The sequence below is a fragment of the Diospyros lotus genome, chromosome 11 (assembly GCF_014633365.1).
Source record: "Diospyros lotus cultivar Yz01 chromosome 11, ASM1463336v1, whole genome shotgun sequence".
In the NCBI taxonomy this organism is placed as follows: domain Eukaryota; kingdom Viridiplantae; phylum Streptophyta; class Magnoliopsida; order Ericales; family Ebenaceae; genus Diospyros; species Diospyros lotus.
In genome coordinates, this window is record NC_068348.1 from 24,820,208 (window position 1) to 24,840,548 (window position 20,341).

Genomic DNA, 20,341 nt, shown 5'->3' on the forward strand with positions numbered 1-20,341 from the left:
ACCTATATACGCACTGCCAATCGCCAACGGCCACCGTGGCCGGTGGTTTCCGGCGATCAAAGGCAACCACCCGACACCCAAGGGACCTTCAACCAACATACCCAAAAACCAACGTGATCCAAAGGCCAAATCTCCTAAGATCTAATGGCAACCAGCAAAATCGAATGGCGGTCGAGAGAAGAGAAGAGAGAGGAGACAACCAGCAAGATCGAATGGCGGGGGGCGATCGACGGCGGCTCATGGCGATGACAGAGATGGCGGGCACAATCGATGGCAGCTTGTGGTGGTGACGGAGATGGTGGGCACGGTAGACGGCATGCGTGGCATGTATAAAAAACACCATCAGCTAGAGAGGACGGGGGGCGGTTGACAGCGACTCGCACGGTCGGTGACAGGAGCGGTCGATGGCGATGGTCTTGGTGGCGGTGGCGGGTGTGGTTGATGGTGATGGCGGCGACAATCAATGATCGAAGGAAGAGAAGAGAGGAGAAATGAGAGAAGATATGAGAGAGAGGAGAGATGCAAGTCTGCGAGATCGGGGTGGAGGGGGGGAGGGGTGGGTTTCTGCGTTTTGGATGTTTTCAGTGTGTTTTTCCTGAAAACATCCAAAACAACAATTGTTTTGGGTTTTCTTTACAAAAAATTTTCTTGTTTTCGAAAATTTGTTTTTCAAAACAACAAAGTAAACGCGTTTTTAATATTTTGAAAAACTGAAAACTCAAAATGGGTTGAAAATAGCAAAGAGAACGTAGCCTAAGTTGTGCCAAAATTGTCTTGACAATTGTTTCAGATTAAAAGTTCATGACCCCTCCTTCTTGGATGACATTGGCAGTGGCCTCTAAAGACCTATACAAAGCATCTTAAAATTGGTTCTCAAGCCAAAACCTGATTTGGGGTGTTGTAGAACCTGAGTTGTTGGTTCTTCATAGGGTTAGAAGGCTATCCCCCCTAACGATTCTTCACCAATGACTATCTCTAAGGGAGAGCGTGTTCAATTCCTCTAGTTCCAGGTAGCACTACAAGCCACTTCACTTATCACATCCTTTGCTCAAACTGGTACCACCGACTCCTTTGTTTGTCTTAGTAGGGTATTGCTTATTTTACCTAGTCCTCATCTTCTATTAGACCATGGATATTTAACTCGGGTGCCACCAATCACATATTCGGTAAGAGTTCTCTCTTCTCCCATATCCAAAACTCGAGATCTCTAATGCCTTAGTCAAGGGTATCGACATTGTAGAACCCTTTCCTACTTTACCTTTGTCCTCTATTTTACATTTACTGCAGTGCCCATTTAATTTACTTTTTACTAGTCAACTCATTTGTAATCTTCATTATTCCATAACCTTTAGTCTAATTCTATTCTTATTTAGGATCAAAGGACTAGATAGACGATTGGCACGAGGCACAAGTCTTAGGGCCTTTACCATCAGTCTCACCCTGCTTCGTCATTGGCTTACACAACTACAACTTCACCATTGCAGGTTCGTTGTTGATTAGCGCATCCGTCTCTATCAAGTCTCAAGAAGATGGTTCCTAGTCTATCTAGCCTTCCTCCTACCTTAGTGTGAGTTTTGTCAACTTGGGAAACATAGTTGTATTCCTTTCCCAAGTAGAGTCAATAAACATGTTCTCCTTTTTCCATTGTCCATTCAAATGTCTTGGGTCCTAGTCGTGTTAGTTCACAAAAGGGTTTTCTTTATTTTGTAACCTTTATTAATGATTTTTCTCGAACTACGTGGTTGCATTTAATAAAAAATCGTTTAGAATTGTTTTTTCTTTACTACATTTTATGTAGAAATTCAAACTCAGTTTAATGTGCCCATCTGTCTTCTTCGTAGTGATAATGCCTTTGAATATTTTTCTCGATCTTCAGAGTTATCAACAACGTCCTCACTTTGTGGACCCAAAGCCCTTTGTTGCCAAACTAGTGGAGCAATTTCCTGACTCACCTTCTGTGTCAATTAGTCCTTCCTTCTTTGGTTCATTTCCCTTTGCTTCTAACCTTGACTTACCTCTTGCTCTTCGTAAATGTACTCATCATTGCAATACTCTACATCCTATTTCCCATTTTGTTGGTTATCATTCTTTACCCTTTGGATATTTTGTCTTTGTTTCTTCTTTGTCTTCTATCTCTATTCCTAAACTATTCAAAAGCCCTATCCCATTTGAGATGGCGAGATGATATGGTTAAAGAAATATCTGCCCTCCATTATAATGAGACTTGGGACTTAATACCTTTTCCATAGGGTAAGTCTACTAGTGGATGTTGCTAGGTTTATACTATTAAAGTTGGTCCGGATGGTCAGATTGATTGCCTCAAAGCCCCCCTTGTTGCCAAATGATACACTCAGGTTTTTGACCTTGATTATAGACACATTTTCCCCTATTGCTAAGATTTCCTCTGTTTGTCTTTGCTTGTTGCAATGTTTCACTAGCCTCTTCATCAACTAGACATCAAGAATGCCTTTCTTCATGATGATTTATAGGAAAAGGTGTATATGCAGCAACCTCCTAGATTTGTTGCTCAAGGAGAGTCCAAGCTGGTGTGTTGCCTTCAGAAATCCTTATATAGCCTAAAATAGTCTCCTTAGGCCTAATTTGGTAGATTCAATCCAGTTGTTCTTGAGTTTAGGTTAATTTAAAGTGCAACTAGTTATTCAGTTTTTTATCACTCTCAGTCTCCCCACATTCTTCTAGTGGTATAGGTCGAAATATCATGATTATAGGGGATGATGTTGGTCTCATTGAGTTGAAGGCACACCTTTAACGACAATTTCAAAGCCAAGCATCTATATTTCTCAAAGGAAGATATCGTGATTACAAGGGATGATGTTTGAAATATTTTTAGGTATTGAGGTGACTCGATCATAGTAAGGCATCTACATTTCTCAAAAGAAGTACACCTTGAATATGCTAGAGGAGATAGGGATGCTGGAGTGTAAACTAATAGATACTCCTATGAATATAAAATTGTTACTAGGACAAGGGGAGCCCATTTTTAATCCTAGAAGCTATTGTTGGATGGTTGGAAAACTTAATTGCTTTACAGTCACTCGTCTTGATATTCACTTGTTGTAAGTGTGGTAAATCAACATTTGGATTTGCCTTGTGACAGTCACTGAAATGCAATGATTTATATTCTACGATATATTAGAATTGCCCTAATTGAGGTATATTATATCAAGATCATGGATACAGTCCAATTATGGGATATACATATACTGATTGGGCAAGTTCTCCTAGTATAAATGATCCACATCTAGAAATTGTGTATTTTTTGGTGGCATCCTTGTCTCTTGGAAGAGTAAAAAACAAAGTGGTGTTGCTAGGTCTAGTCCAAAAGTTGAATATAGGGTAACAACCCTAACCACATGTGAGCTAATATGATTGAAACAATTAATTGAGGAATTTGGTGTTCTTTAGGTCGAGTCTATGCAGTTAATTTGTGGCAATTAAGTTGCCATGCATATTGTTTCTAATCTTGTTTTCTACAAGAGAACCAAACACATTGAAGTTGATTGTCACTTTGTTAGAGAGAAAGTGCTCTTTGTGGATATAGTTACAACATTTGTGGGCTCCAATGATCAATTGGTTGATTTACTCACAAAGTCTCTTTGAGATCCTTGTGTGAGTTATATTTGTACCAACCTAAGCATGCTTAATATATATGCTCCAACTTGAGAGAGAGTGTTAAATAGTATAAGTGAGGGTATTAGTGTATTGTCACCTAAATACAACAACAATATAATAGCATAACTAATTACACGTGTAAATCAAACTACTCAACATTAATCCCTTCTACATTTGCCCTTAAAGTAGACCCTCTAGTAGAAGTAGAAGACTTGATTTTAGGATCAACTAATACTGTAGTAAATAAGGTGTGCATAGGTGACAATTTTAGTCCCAGCTTATCACACAAGGAGGAAAATTTGTCCCTTCATGAGGTGTAGGAACATATCTGATTTTAGTCTCTCCATTTTCTATCTTCTCATGAACAAAGTGCACATCTATCTCAATGTGCTTGGTACGAGAATGAAATACTGGATTCTCTGCTATACTTTTTTGCTACTAGGTTATCACACCATAAAATAAGAACATGATCACAAGGATATCCTATCTCAAAAAACAAAGACTTGAACCACAAGATTTCAATTACTCCTTATGCCACTGCTCAATACTCAGCCACTCCAACAGACCTGGCCACTACAAATTGTTTCCATGAGCTCCAAACCAGTAAATTTTGACAAAGAAAAACACACAACCCACTGGTAAACTGCCTGGTAACTTTGCAACTAGCTTGGTTAGCATCCGTATAAACTGTTAGGGACAAATCTCTAGAAGTAGGAGCAAACAACAGTCCCAAACCAATAGTTATCCTAAGATACTGTAGCAATCGTTTGCAAGCTAGCCAATGTTGCAATTTTGGAGATGACAAGAATTGACTTAACTTGTTCACCACAAAAAGCTATATTTGGTCGAGTGTATGTCAAGTACTGGAGAGATCCAATGATAGTTTGATAAAGAGAAGAATCAGAAAAGGAATCACCCTCATTAGTCAATGACACTCCCAAGTTCATAGGGGTAACACAGGGTTTGCAATCTTGCATGGCTGTCTTTTTCAATAGATCTAAGGTATACTTTGATTGAGTGAGATATGTACCATTAGCATCTCTATATGCTTCAAAATCTAGAAAATAGTTGACAGATCCTAAGGTTTTGAGTGCAAAATGTGTGTCCAAATCCTGAATGCAAGCTCGAAGAGCTATAGGGTTAGAACCCATAACAAGTATATGTCAAGCCCTCAAATTATGGGCCGGACAATTGAGGAAATTCCGATTGAATTCCAAGAAAGAAATGAATGTAGGAAAATAGATAGAATGAGGGAGGGAGAAAGAGAGAACGAGAGGGAATGAAAGAGAGAACGAGAGAGAGAGAAAAATGAGATAAAGACTTTTGTATTATTCTCCAATGATCCTTCCTCATATTGTTATAGGTCTCTTATAGAGCCTCTAGCAACCATAACAGCATTCTAACATTATAACAGCTAACAAACATAATAACCAAAATAGTGAGCTAATTCCCTAACCACTTAACCCCTATCTAGTTAGCAACTAACGGCACATACAAGTAGTTATTAACAACCATTTACTGATTCACCCCTAGGGTCGTGACAATATATCATCAACGTACACCAATATGAATAACACATATTTATCAGTCCTTTTAATAAACAAACATGTTATCAGAAACAACTCTTATAAACCCCCAATTCTACAAGGTTGTTCTCAACTTTGTGTAACAAGCTCTAGGAGCTTGTTTAAGACCATAAAGTGACTTTTTCAGTTTACACACATAAGAAGGAAACTAAGAATTTTCAAAGCCTCCAGGCTAGGATATATAAACTTCTTCAATCAAATCTCCATTAAGAAAGGCATTGTTAACATCTACTTGTTGAATGTCCCAACCAAAAGTGACAACCAAAGAAAATAAAACACGATTGGTAGGATCCTTAATAACAACACTAAATGTCTCAGCATAGTCTATTCTAGGAGTTTGTAGAAAACCCTTGGCTACCAACCGAGCATTGTACTTAAGAATCGACCCATCAGAATTATACTTGATTCTAAACACCCACTTGCAGCCAATGAGGTTCATATCAGAAGAAAAAGGGACAAGATCCCATGTGTGATTACGTTGCAGTGCTGAAAACTTTTCTACCATGGCCTTATGCCAATGAGTATCTAAGAGAGCTTCATGGACTGAACTAGGTTCTAGGGTACTCACTGGGGTATGGAGAGAGGTGACAATAAGCTGTTTAGCTTTGGATCGAGTGACCATAGGATGAATTGAAGGAGCTAGAGCAACCCTAGATTTAGGTAGAGAGTGTTGAATGGGTTGACAAGGCTGCTGATCCAAAATAGACTCTCAAGGATGACCAGAAGAAGAGGCAAGATCAGCAGAGATAGAAAAGGAAAAGATAGGAGCAGAGAACTGTGCCACTTGAGAAGATGAGGAGCTAGAAGAGAAAGTAGGAAGAGAATGAAAAATGGTAGTAGAAGGGCCAGTGGGAACAAATTGAATTTGAGAGGAAGAACAAGAGAAAGGTGAAAATAAAAACGGATACGAATATTCATCTGGATTGAATTGTACATGTCTAGAGACATAGATTCTGCTTGAGGGATGCAAACATTTATACCTTACTTGTACATGGCTATAACCAAGAAACACGCATTTGGTAGAATGGAAATCAAATTTATGCTTTTTATAGGGTCTAAGATAGGAAAAACAAGCATATGCAAAGGGTTGCAGCTGTATATAGTTAGGTTGTTTGTGGTAAAGTAGTTTAAACAGAGAATGAAATTGCAAAGGTAAAGACGGTAAAAGGTTGATGGTGTAGACAATAGTTTGGAAGGCTTCTACCTAAAACTTTAATGGCATATAAGCATGGGATAATAATGTGAGGCTCATCTCAGCTACATGTCTGTGTTTTCTTTTAGCAAAACCATTTTGTTGGTGTGTAAGGGGACATATAAAACGAGGTTGAATACCACAACTTTGAAGATAAGGTAAAAATGCTTTAAATTCCCCACCATTACCAGTTTGGAGGGCTTTGAGTTTGGAGTTGTATTGTAATTCAGCAAATTTGTGAAAGGTTATAGATGTGGCTAAGGCATTAGATTTGAGTTTCAATGGGTATAGCCATGTGTACCTAGTATAAGCATCAACAAAGATTATGTAATATATGTACCCTTCAGTGGAAATAATAGGATAAGGACCCCACAAATCAAAGTAGACTAATTCCAAAGGTTTCTTGGCTGTAATTGGACAATTAACAAAGGGAAGCTAATGTAATTTCCCAACTTTACAAGAACACAGAAGGAAACATCAGAATTTGAACAAGAAAAACGAATTTTATTCAAAATAGACTGCAGTACAATAGATGACTGATGCCCTAATTTGGCATGTCATTGCTGCCATACATTGTTTGTGTGGGTTACATTTACACTAGATGACAGATCTGAAGAAAACAGATGCTGTCTTTTACATTTATTGAAAGAAACAGAAATAGGAGCAGCAAAATTTGTAGGTTGATTGGGCTTGACAACATGGGCAAATGCTGGCATCAACTAATAAAGGCCATCTTTAAGAATTTCTCAAAGTAGCACCACTCTAGAGTCCTTATCCTTAACCAAACAAGAATCAGAATTAAACTCAATAACAACATTATTATCTTTAGTGAGCTGAGAGACACTAATGAGACTCTTTTTCATATTAGAAACATGAAGAACATTAGGTAAGGAAATGAAAGAATTAGGACTAGTTCGAGTGGATAATCGACTGATACCAACATTAGAAATAGATAACCTCTTACCACCACCAATAGCAACTTTATCAGCACCAGTGTATGGAGAGTGAAGTGACAAATTGTTAAGATTGGTTGTGATGTGGTTGGTTGCTCTAGAATCAACAAACTAGGGAGAGTTGCCATAATAGGAGGTCTGAGATTGAGAATCGGGAGACTGAAGCAAAAGGCCACAGTGAGTACCTGACATAGATCCTACTTCAGCCATAAAAGCTTCATTAGACTCATTAGGACTAGTGAGATATACTCATGGATCTAACTGCAAAAGAGAACCACCTCTACCAAATTCTGATTAGGAACTCGTTGAAAGTTCCTATCAAACCGACGGTAACATTTGTCCACAAAATGGCTAGGTTTTCCACAAAGTTGACAGTGTATTCTTTTACCACCAGACCTACCACTACTTCTTCCTCCTCTATTCATGTAATTTCCTCCATGATACATAAAACTTCTCTATTACTATTACCAAATCCATTACCATTTCTAGAACAATATGAAGCAACATTGACATTCATAGATGAGGAAGTAGCAGAATCAAAATTAACAGATGAAACGGACAAATTCTTGGCTACTAAACATTGCTCATGCATTAACAACAAATACTGAACCTTTTTCCAAATTTATATCACCCATTTGATATGTAATGAGACTAACCACGGTCTCATAATCATGATCGAGGCCATTTAGAATAGCTAACAATAAATCTGTGTCACCTAGGGGTTCAGCAATGGCAACTAGGGCATGGCCTATAGTTTTGATTTTCAGAATATACTCATTGACATAAATAGAACCCTTCTTAATTGACCGTAATTGTTGGCTCAATTGAAAAACTTTGCTACCGTTTGCTATGAATAGAGATTTTCAAGTAAAGACCATACCTTCGTAGATGATTCACAGTAAATCACCTGTACGAGTACCTCCTTATCCATCGTGGAGAAGAGCCATCCTATCAACAATTGATCTGCTCAGATCCAAATAGTGTAGGCAAGATTGACTATCGGCAAACTAGATCCATCACATGCAAGATCTAGAATGTATTTCAATGGTGGTGGAGACTTGTTAACAAACAGAGGCAAGTCGAAAGCCTTGATTGTCACTAAAATTTGCACCTTCCAAAAGAGATAATTGCCGATGTCCAGCTTGATCAGAACAAAGTTAAAGGCCTTTGCAACCGAGGAGAAATCGGATTGCAATGCCGACGACAAAGAGGAGGAAGGACGAGGCAAGGAAGAAGAATTGGATTCATGATTAGCAACCATGGACGCTAGTCTAGGGCTCTAATACCATGTAAAGTAAGGGCTTCAAGATGTAAGCCAAAAAAGGAATACAACGATACGAGAAGAATAAGTCGTGAAAATGAACTTCAGAAGAATGAATTAATCAATCAAGAAATGAGGCATAGCTGGATATATATACGCCAGCTATCCTTACTAACAAACTATTACAACTTGCAACAACTGCCTTCACAACTTAACCAACATAGACACCTAAGTACAACAACATGACCAATTACACATGTAAATCAAACTACTCAACATTAATCCCTTCTACATCTTACTCTCTCATCTCATTATCATCATCAGTACAAGCCTTAATCACTAGATATGGTCAACCACATAAACTCTTAACTCTCCAATCATCTCTATCCATAGTCATATCATTTATAAGGTTTCTCTCATTAAGTTTTCTTTGTTTTTGCTCACCTCTTTTTACTACAAACTTCTTCTATTCCATCCACTAATATCACAGATAATTATTAATTTTCTTCTCACATATCCAACCCCTCATAATTGCTGTTATATGCAAGAGGCTCTCACATTGTGGGCTCTAGCGTAAGCCAATTATATGCAGCATTACCCTTACTTGGCAAAGGGCTATATCTTGACTTGAACGTGTGACTTCTAGGTCATAATGGAACAGAATTACCATTGGGCCAAGGCTCATCTTATAATCCACTATGAGAGATCCAATAATTTTATAGTAATTCTAGGCTATCTGATGCAACCTTTTTCATTTATATAAGCTTAGAACCAACTGTAAATAACAACAGTAGCAACATACCAAGCCTTTATCCCATGTGAAGAAAAAGAATTAGCACAAAAAAATTTGCCAAATGACTTTTTCTGTTTTTTTTTTCAAGTTTTTGAAGATGGCAGGGAAAAATTTAAATTGAAAACGAATACATGAAAACTGAAAACAAGATCAAAGACCCGGTAAGTAGATTAGTTTAATTGTTAATCTACTAGGCATCAAATCAAGTTCGTTTTCGAAATTAAAAAAAAAAAAACTTGGTTTATCTTCTTAATCATTCTTCCCCAAAGTTTAAAAATATTATCCATTTATAATTTAACTTTGAACCTCACTTTTGTTCTTATAAATTGACACTAAGGTGCACTTTATTCACTAATTAGGCATCCTCTTTGATTAAGAATCAAGTTAAATATTTTCATTAATTATATTGTTTTTCAACCATGCATTTCTATGCCTCTTCTGAGATATTAATTGGTCCATCCACTTTACCTGTCTGTATTTTTTTACATGGTTTTCTTTATTTCGATTTCATTTATTCCTTTTGGATCTAGACAATACATTTATATAACATTACACTCCTATCTTCTTTGGAGACTACTAAAATAACTCAACGGGTAATATCTATTTCTCCACATTCATTGAAAAGGTTCTTAAAATACCCTTTACACCTTTACTTGATTGCCCTCTCATTTACTAGTACCTTTTAGTCCTCATCTTCTTTGCACTTCACTAGCTCAAACCTCTTGTTCTTCTTTCTCTTGCTTTAATTAGCTAGTATCTCTCTCTCTCTCTCTGCCTTTTATGTTAAGCCATTCGTAAAAAATTTCAAAAAAATTTATCATGATTCACAAAGGATAAATGAAAAGTGGACAAGGATCCACAATCCTGTTTTTTTTAAGAACAACCAAACAGATGATTTGATCATGTGTACAAGCACCAAACAAATGCTTGATATGATACGTTTTTTTTTTCTAGGTGATACACTAAAATACTTATTTCATAAGACAATAGGCTGTACCTTCCATGACCTCACAAACAGATGGTTTGATCATGTGATACAGGCACCGAACAAATGTATGATACACTCAAAATATTCAATTTAGCAGAAACTAGGCAGTAGAAGTACAGCATCTCAATTAGATCAATTTTTAAAATCATGAAGATGAAGGGGAAGAAAGATGAGAAGCAAATGAAGACGACCTGTAGCCAAAGCTGTGACTGGAGGCTCTCCCGTGATCCAGTAGTTACCATTCCCCCTGCAACTGGTGGTGGAGGTGCCTTCCCATGCAGTGCAGGATGAGTGGAAGAAGCTGCAGCACTCCAGTAGTCCATACCAATATTTAGGTTTGTAGTGGGACCAGGCACACCTGCTGCTGACATTGGTAAGACAGACATTGTTTGGTTCACCAATGTTGGAGGCGTAGTTGGCCCTCCATTATGAGAGCCATGCATAGCTCCACCATTTTGAGATCCTTCAGCTGTAATTAATATACATCACAATTAAGTTTAACCAAGAAAAGAAACTGAAAAATTGATGACTACAATTGAAATGAAAACTCTTAGAATTGAACCTTCCAAAGACTCTTGCCTGCATCCAGATTTCATTCCTGAGTCCTATGAAAACAAGCCATACAAAAGTGAAATTACTTGGCTAGTAAACGCCATTCTCATTTATATGGTACACATGGCCAACATATGCCTAGAGGTAGAATTTATGAAGGATCAACATCCAGAACAACAGATAACTATTATATGGAGTATTGGCATGTTGAGCCCGGTTGTCCAATGTGGTCATCTATGTGATACAACTACTTAAAGTACCTTGTCAATCTTAGAAAGAGAAGTTCTTCCAATATTCATGGAAAACATCAAATCCACCCCAAACATGTCTAAAAGCCAATAGGACACTGCTAATTTGGCCGATCTGATTGGCCAAATTAGCAGGCCAGATGGCCTTTTTGCCCAATCTGCCCTCCCTTGGATTTCACAATCACTCTGTCATTATGATCCCCAAACAGGGACCGAATGGGAAAAATGCCCATTCAGCCTGATAATTCAGCCAAATTGTCATATTATTCAAGCCAATTTCATACACACATTGGAAACAAGCCAACTAGCAATTCAGACTAGAGACTCTAATTGAATTTGGTCTTCCAAATCTTGCAACTTGCTCAAGCATAATATTGCAGGCAATGTTTATCAAACAAATGGAAAAAATAATCAAACCATCGAATCTTGAACATAAAAATCTTTTCCTAACAAAAATTTAAAAAATAAAAAAATAAATTCTTTAGCTAATCTTGGTATAAATTTCTTATGCAAAACTTTGGCCCTCAAATGTCTAAAGGCAGACATAGTGGACAACAAATTCAAAAAACATGAGAAGACATGCTTGTCTGCTTAACAAGTGATCTCCATACACCAGAATTCAGACATTTAAAGACTTCACAAAGGATTACAATTAGCATATGATAAGAAATCAAAATGACAACAAAATTTAAATTTCAAACAACAAATGAGCTAAAAATGAAAGCCATAAATCATGAGTCTGCAGTTTCTTGCAAAAAATGAATAGATATAAAGAAAGGGATACCCAATCAAATAAATGTAACAGATCTTCCAATGAAAACCTACATTTTGAGAATTTGCATCACTTCCTTCGCTTGAACCTTCACTTGCACTTTCAGCACTGCATGCGCAAACCTGATATGTTAGTATCGTTGACTGAAATTTTTAAGGAGAAGTCAGCATAAACACGGGCTTAGGCAGAGCTCCATTTGGGTGGTTGGGGGGGGGGGGTTGTAACAACTTGTGATTATCTTCCCAATCAAGGTTCATTAAGCAGCTTTTCATTTTTTTTGTCATTTCCCACTGTTTGTGACCAAATGTGAGTCAAGACCTGATTATGATTTGTTTGCTCCCCAGTCGTGGGTGCTATTGATTTCTTAATGATTGATGTGGTGAAAGAAATAGGTCAGTATAGAGAGGGAATCCGTATATAGATGGTTATAGGATTTTCTATTGACAATGTTGGAAGATAAAGAAAAGATGGGCTCTAGATAAGGGCTATCAACAACAATTATTTATCAATTATTTATCACAACTAATCTGTAAATTAGTATTTAACTATTGTAAAATCTATTCCTAGAAAATAGGAGATAAGTAGGAGTTATTCTTGAAGATTATTTAGGAGATTTATTGTATATATATTTTCTTAAACTAGTAAATCAATACACGATTGATAGTATCAGAGCCTGGTACTTTGTGCCTTTCGAGCGCTGGAACTCTAGTTCATATCAGCCGCTTCCGATTGCGATATGGCAGAAAATCTATCAGCCAACACTGCTTCGAATCTCCTTCCGGCCACAATGAGGACCACCCAAGTTCCAACCTACCCGATGGCAACTGAGAATCACTCACTTCACATCACCCAACACAAATTGGATGGAACCAACTTCTAAGAGTGGTTCCAATCCGTGTTGTTGGTCATCCGCGGAAGGGGACGCAAAGGCTACCTGACAGGGGATATCCCAAAGCCCAGCTCTGATGCAGCCAATTCCGATGTGTGGGAGGCCGAGAATGCCATCATCATGGCATGGCTGATTAATTCCATGGAGCCTAGCATCGGACGGACTTATTTGTTCTACAAATCAGCAAGCGAGATATGGCAAGCAGTTCAGGAGACTTACTCTGACTTAGAGAACACCGCCCAAAGCTTCCAAATCCGATCAAATATTCAAACCACCAGGCAAGGCTCTAATTCGGCTACAACATACTTTAACATTCTAACAACCTTCTAGCAGGAGATGGATCTCTTTTATGAGATCAAGTGGGAATGTTCAGAGGATGGCAAGAAGTATAGCAAGATAGTGGAGAAAGAGCAAGTCTTCGATTTCCTTCATGGCTTGAATCCGGAATTGGATGAAGTAAGAGGAAGATTGCTCAGGACAAAGCCATTTCCATCCCCGCATGAGGCCTTTGCGGAAGTAAGGCGTGAAGAAAGCAGGAGAAAGGTTATGTTATCAGCTTCTGTTCACTCAAACTATGAGGTAAATACTCAAAATTCTACTCTAAACACTTATCGAATGAAGCCTACAGCATCTAAGGGTGAAATCCAGAAAGATAGGCAATGGTGTGACCACTGCAACAAGCCCTATCAAACTAGGGAAACCTGCTGGAAAATTCATGGTAAACTGGCAGGATGGAAACCAAGGAATCAAAGGCAAGGAGGACCAGCTGCATATGCAACCAAGGCTGAAAAAGGGACTCCAACAAATATTTCTCTAATTGAAAACCAAATTGAAGCTTTATAGCACCTACTCAGTCAAACAAAAATGCAAAAAGTAGAAGGTGAAAACCCCCCAGCTGTTTCCCTAGCAAAAATAGGTAACACAAGCTATTCCTTATTATCTCAAATGTCCAATTCGACCAGTTGGATTGTAGATACTAGAGCAACAAACCATATGACAGGTTCTCTTAAACTTTTGTCTAATTTTGAACCAAGTGGTCAAGGAATAGCTGTAATTATGGATGATGGTACAACTTCTATGGCTAAGGGAAGAGGGACTGCATATATAACTGGATTAGTGTTACAATCAGTTCTATATGTCCCCAATTTAACATGTAACCTGCTGTCTGTGAGTAAAATAACAAGAGAAAGAGGCTGCGCACTGATTTTTTCTCAATCTTCTTATGTTTTTCAGGACCTATCATTGGGGAAGATGATTGGTAGTGCTGAGGAAAGCAGGGGGCTCTACCAAACCTCAAGTCCTGATCATTCTACTGGAACTAGGTCTTACTTTCAATCTTCTTTAGCTACTTTTTCAGATTCGGACATTGTGTTATGGCATCAAAGATTAGGCCATCCTAGTTTTGAGTATCTTTGTGTTGTCTTTAAGACCGCCACACACTCACAGCAAAGTATCCCTCAAGAACTCACTGATTTTATCCCCAAAACCAGACACACAATCACTCAATAGAAAATGCAAGAATAGGAATAGAAAACAGCAATAAAACACAACAAGATTTATCCTGGTTCAGTCTCATAAATGAGACCTACATCCAGACTGCCTTAGGCCCATGAAATCTCCACTATCTTGAAAACCTTACAGCAATTACATGTACTAGAAAACCCTCTCTTTCCTCAGTCTAAAACCCTAGACTAAATAGAGAAGAAAATCCCAAGTGAAATACAGAATGACCCTTTCTCTCGGCCTAGCACATCCGCTCAATTCTCACAAGATAACCCAGAGTTCTCACACACTCTTTTCGAGCCCTCCCAGCCCCTATTTATAAACCATAGAGGCGGGCAAGGCAGTTACAACCAACTGCCCTACCTGACCGAAAAATAACTAACTTCCGGTCAGCTATAAACATCAAAGGAATACCCATTACACGAAGCAAAATATGCTAACAGATTTATACAAGAGAAAAAACTAAGTGCATAAACTAATCTAAGACAAATGTCTTCACAATTCTCCACCCATTTGAATTAGATTCCCTGCACTTTAGCTTCCTGCACTCCTGCTCCACCTTCAATTTTGATGTGGAATAAAATTCAGCTGCTTGATATGATGCTGAAGCTTTGAAACTGGAACAGCTTTAGTAAATATATCTACAGCATTATTTTCACCTGCAACTTTGATTAGATCAACAAGTTTATTTTCAATGATATCCCTAATTAAATGATACCGAATGTCTTATGTGTTTTGTCCTCTCATGGTGAGCCTGATTCTTTGATAAATGTATAGCACTTTGACTATCACACATCAAAGTAACTTTGACCTCTAAACCTAGAAGCTCTCCCACTAGCCCCTTAAGCCATATAGCCTCTTTAATTGCATCAGCAACAGCTATATATTCTGCCTCAGTAGTAGATAAAGCTACCACATGTTGGAGACTAGACTTCCAACTAATAGAGGAATTCCACAATTTAAACACATAACCAGTTGTGGATCTACGCTTATCAAGATCAGCAACATAATCTGCATCTGAGAAGCCTAGAATGCTAGGTTTTTCACCTATCTTAGCTCCACCATAGGACAATACATTCTTGCTAGTGCCCCTTAGGTATCTAAGCATCCATTTTACTGCCATCCAATGGGGTCTACCTGGGTTTGCCATAAAGCGGCTAACTACACTCATTGCATGAGCTAGATCAGGGCGGGTACACACCATTCCATACATCAGGCTGCCAACAGCATTTGAGTATGGAATTTTCTCCATTTCTTTTCTCTCCACCTCATCTTTAGGGGACTGTTTTGAAGATAGTTTGAAATTAGGTGCAAATGGCACACTCACTGGTTTTAAAACAGCTATACCAAACCTAGATAGCAGCTTTTCTATATAGGATTTTTGAGATAAGAATATTTTCCTATACTGTCTATCCCTAGAGATTTCCATCCCTAGAATCTTTTTAGCCTCACCTAGCTCCTTCATTTCAAATTCAGCTTTTAATTTCTTTTCAAATTCAGCTTTTAATTTCTGCTTAAGTTGCTGAATTTCTCTAAGGGATTGACTTGCAATAAGCATGTCATCCACATATAGCAGTAAGTATATTGAAATGCTAGGAGATATGTGCTTAAGATACACACAACAGTCATAGGAGCATCTTGAATATCCTTGGCCTATCATAACAGTATCAAATCGGCGATACCATTGCCTAGGAGACTGTTTGAGCCCATAGAGAGACCTTTTGAGTAAACAAACTTTCTCCACCTTATCCTTAACTTCAAAACCTCTAGGTTGGTTCATATATATCTTCTCCTCCAACTCTCCATGAAGGAAAGTTGTGGTAACATCCATCTGCTCCAATTTCAAGTCTAATTGAGCAGTGATGGCCAGCAGAACCCTTATTGATGTATGCCTTACAACTGGAGAGAAAACTTCATTATAATCAATCCCTTGGACTTGAGTAAACCCCCTAGCAACTAGCCTAGCTTTGAATCTAGGCTTAGAATTTTCATCAGCCCCTTCTTTTATTTTGTAGAGCCATTTGCAGCTTACAATTCTTTTCCCTTTAGGTTTCTCTACCAATTCCCAGGTTTGGTTTTTCTTAAGAGAATATATTTCTGATTTCATGGCTTCTATCCATTTTTGGGAATCCTTGGATGCTATAGCTTGATCATAGGATTGAGGCTCTTCTTCAGAAATTTGGGAGGCACTATATAGAGCATAGGCTACTAAATCTGAGTAGCCAAACCTGAGAGGAGGTTTACGGACTCTAGGCTGCCTATCCCAAGCTACACTATACCTATCAGGGTTTGGAAGATCTCCAATGCTGGAATCAGCATCACTGTCAGCCTCTTCTTCCTCATATTGAGAGGTTTCAGCATTCTGCTCTTCATCTTGAGGCTGATCACTTTGGTCCAAAACGGATCCAGGTTCTATTTCATTTATTTCAGACTCTATTCCATGAATGTCTACCTTCATTGAGTCCCCTTTTTCACCTAGATCCTTCTGGGTTTCATTTTTGCTTAGACTCATGGTAGTTGACTCATCAAATGTCACATCCCTTGTGATTATGGTCCTAGGTCCTTCTGTTTCAAGGTTCCATAGTTTATATCCCTTTACACCGGTTGGGTAACCTATAAAGAGACATTTCTTAGCCCTAGGTTCAAGCTTGCCTTGCTTCACATGAGCATAGGCTAAGCACCCAAATACCCTAAGGTGGGCAAGACTAGGCTTGTAGCCTGTCCATTTCTCATAAGGGGTTTGCAAATCTATGGCTTTAGATGGGGTTCGGTTGAGAATATGGGCTGCAGTGAACACTGCTTCCCCCCAGAAATTTTTTGGTAAATGTGCATGAAATAATCTTACCCTTTCTAAAATGGTCCGATTCATCCTCTCAGCCACCCCGTTTTGGTGGGGATTTCCAGGCGCTGTTAAGTGCCTAATTATACCATTTTCATTGCACATTTCACTGAATTCTTTATTGCAGAATTCAAGTCCATTATCTGTCCTAATGGCTTTAATTTTCTTTTCCATTTGAGCCTCTACCATTGTCTTCCAATTCCTAAAGGTCCCATAAGTTTGATCTTTAGTTTTTAGCACATAAACCCACAATATTCTAGAATAATCATCTATGATCGAAAGGAAATATCTAAAACCTCCATGGGTTGGGGTTTGGGCTGATCCCCACAAATCAGAATGAATGTAATCTAAGATAGACTTAGATGAGTGAATGGCAGTCTTATTAAACTTAAGTTTTGCTGCCCTTCCATAAATGCAAGACTCATATTTGGACAAAACCGAGACTTGGTTATTTTCTAGAATCCCTTATTTAGCTAACTCCTTGAGCCCTTGCTCACTTATGTGTGACATCCTTAGATGCCACAGTTTTGCCAAATCTTGGGATTTACTACTTACTGTTGCAGCCTCACCACTTAAGGTAGAGGCTTGCAAGATATAAATGTCATTCTGCAGTTTGGCCTTCATGCAGACAAGTGACCCCTTGGTCACTGTTATGGCTCCAGTCTCTCTTTTGAATTTTAGGCCATTTCTGTCCAATTCTCCAAGAGAAACCAAGTTCCTCTTGAGATCGGGCACATGTCTAACTGCAGTAAGAGTCATAACAGTGCCATCATTCATCCTTAGCCTCACATCACCCACTCCAATAACCCTGCACTCATGGTCATTGCCTAGCAAGACCTTACCCCCATTGATTTCTCTATAGTTTTGTATCAAAACCTTCCTTGGGGTCATGTGGTATGAACAGCCCGAATCCATTACCCAATCATCATTTCTAGCCATTTCAGTGACAGTTAATGCCTCTGAACTATCATACCCAAGATCAACTAGGTTTGCTCCACCATCGAATGATTTCTTTTCAGCCATGTCTTTCTTTCTTTTAGGGCAGTATCTCTTTATATGCCCTTCCTCCTGGCAGTAGTAACATTTAATAGGGCTCTTTCCATTCCTAGACTTTGATCTAGACTTTCCCTTTTGAGTCCTTTTTGGTACTCCTAGACCTTACGGTTAGGGCATCACTAGGGGTGGATTTTACCTCCATTTTTATTCTCAATTCCTTTGAGTTTAGGGCTCCTATTACATCTTCTAAAGATAGCTTGTCCCTGCCATGTTGTAGAATGTCTACAAAATTTTCATAAGACTTAGGCAATGAATAAAGAAGAACTAGGGCTCTATCTTCATCCTCATAGTTTACTCCTATATTCTCTAAGTCACGACACAGCTTATTGAATTCATCTAGATGCTCTTGAAGTTTATGATTTTCTTACATCTTATATGTGAAAAATTTGGCCTTCAAATACAGCCTACTAGATGAAATCTTCTTTAAATAAAGAGCCTCCAATTTCATCCAGATTTCGATGGTTGTATTTAATTTTGAAACTTCTCGGAGAACTTTGTCTCCAAGACTCAAGATAAGCATGCTGTATACTTTCTTGTTAATTTCCTTATCCTCTAAAGATATGGTTTTAGGATCCTTACCTTCAGAGCTTCCCTCAGTAGTTACCTCTTGTTCGATTGCTTTTTCCAATCCAAGACTGCACAGCAAGGCTTCCATTTTGATCCGCCAGAGACCAAAATCATTGTTGCCGTCGAACTTCTCCACATCATATCGAGTGGCCGATGAGGGTGCCATAATCGCCTACCAAAACCGACTCTGGTTTCTCGAGAATCTTGAAAATCTTGATAGAGTTGCTAGAGCTGATCCCTGGAGCTCTGATACCAGATTGTTATCTTTAAGACCGCCACACACTCACAGCAAACTATCCCTCAAGAACTCACTAATTTTATCCCCAAAACCAGACACACAATCACTCGATAAAAAATGCAAGAATAGGAATAGAAAACAGCAATAAAACACAACAAGATTTATCCTGGTTCAGTCTCATAAATGAGACCTACATCCAGACTGCCTTAGGCCCATGAAATCTCCACTATCTTGAAAACCTTACAGCAATTACATGTACTAGGAAACCCTCTCTTTCCTCAGTCTAAAACCCTAGACTAAATAGAGAAGAAAACCCCAAGTGAAATATAGAATAACCCTTTCTCTCGGCCTAGCACATCTACTCAATTCTCACAAGATAACCTAGAGTTCTCACACACTCTTTTCGAGCCCTCCCAGCCCCTATTTATAGACCATAGAGGCAAGCAAGGCAGTTACAACCAACTGCCCTGCCTGACCGAAAAATAACTAACTTCCAGTCAGCTATAAACATCAAAGGAATACCCATTACACGAAGCAAAATATGCTAACAGAGTTATACAAGAGAAAAAACTAAGTACATAAACTAATCTAAGACAAATGTCTTCACACTTTGTTTTTTGTACCCATCAGTTTCCAGCAATAAAATTCAGCATTTTCAGTGTGAGAATTGTATCCTTGCAAAACACACTAAGAGTTCTCATCCGAATTACCTCTATAAACCCTCAAAACCGTTTCATTTGATTCATAGCGATGTGTGGGGGCCAGCTAGGGTTCCAAATCTCACTAACACTAGATGGTTCATTACATTCATAGATGACCATACTAGGGTTAGCTGGGTATTTCTCATTAAGGACAAATCCGAAGCCTACTCTTTATTCAAAAGTTTTCACCAAATGGTCCAACATGCCTTTCAATCAGCTATACAAATCTTGCGGATTGATAATGGCCGAGAATATTTTTCAAATGACTTCAATCAATACCTCCTCGAGCATGGCATTATTCACCAAAACTCTTGTCCATACAACCCTCAACAAAATGGGGTAGCAGAACGAAAGAACCGTCACCTCCTTGAGATAGCCAGGGCTTTGATGTTTATAAAATCAGTTCCCTATACTTATTGGGGAGAAGTAGTTCTCACTGCAACCTATCTCATTAACCGACTTCCTTCCAAAGTTCTGAAATTTCAAACACCCTTGAATGTCCTTCTTGAGAACTATCCCCATCATACCAGAATCTTGAACTCTTTTCCTCCTAAGATTTTTGGCTGCATT

General features: G+C 38.5%; 1 protein-coding gene across 2 annotated transcripts in view; it reads right to left on the reverse strand.

Annotated features, from left to right (window-relative positions):
* LOC127812674 (bZIP transcription factor 16-like) overlaps positions 1 to 20,341 on the reverse strand; it is a 32,631-nt gene that overhangs the window by 4,686 nt on the left and 7,604 nt on the right. For both annotated transcript variants that reach the window (XM_052353174.1, XM_052353175.1), the window contains exons 8-10: positions 12,032 to 12,086; positions 10,969 to 11,011; positions 10,598 to 10,875 (exon numbers count right to left, since the gene is read on the reverse strand). In XM_052353174.1, the coding sequence (XP_052209134.1) occupies positions 10,598 to 10,875; positions 10,969 to 11,011; positions 12,032 to 12,086 (376 nt within the window). The remainder of the gene's footprint in view (positions 1 to 10,597; positions 10,876 to 10,968; positions 11,012 to 12,031; positions 12,087 to 20,341) is intronic.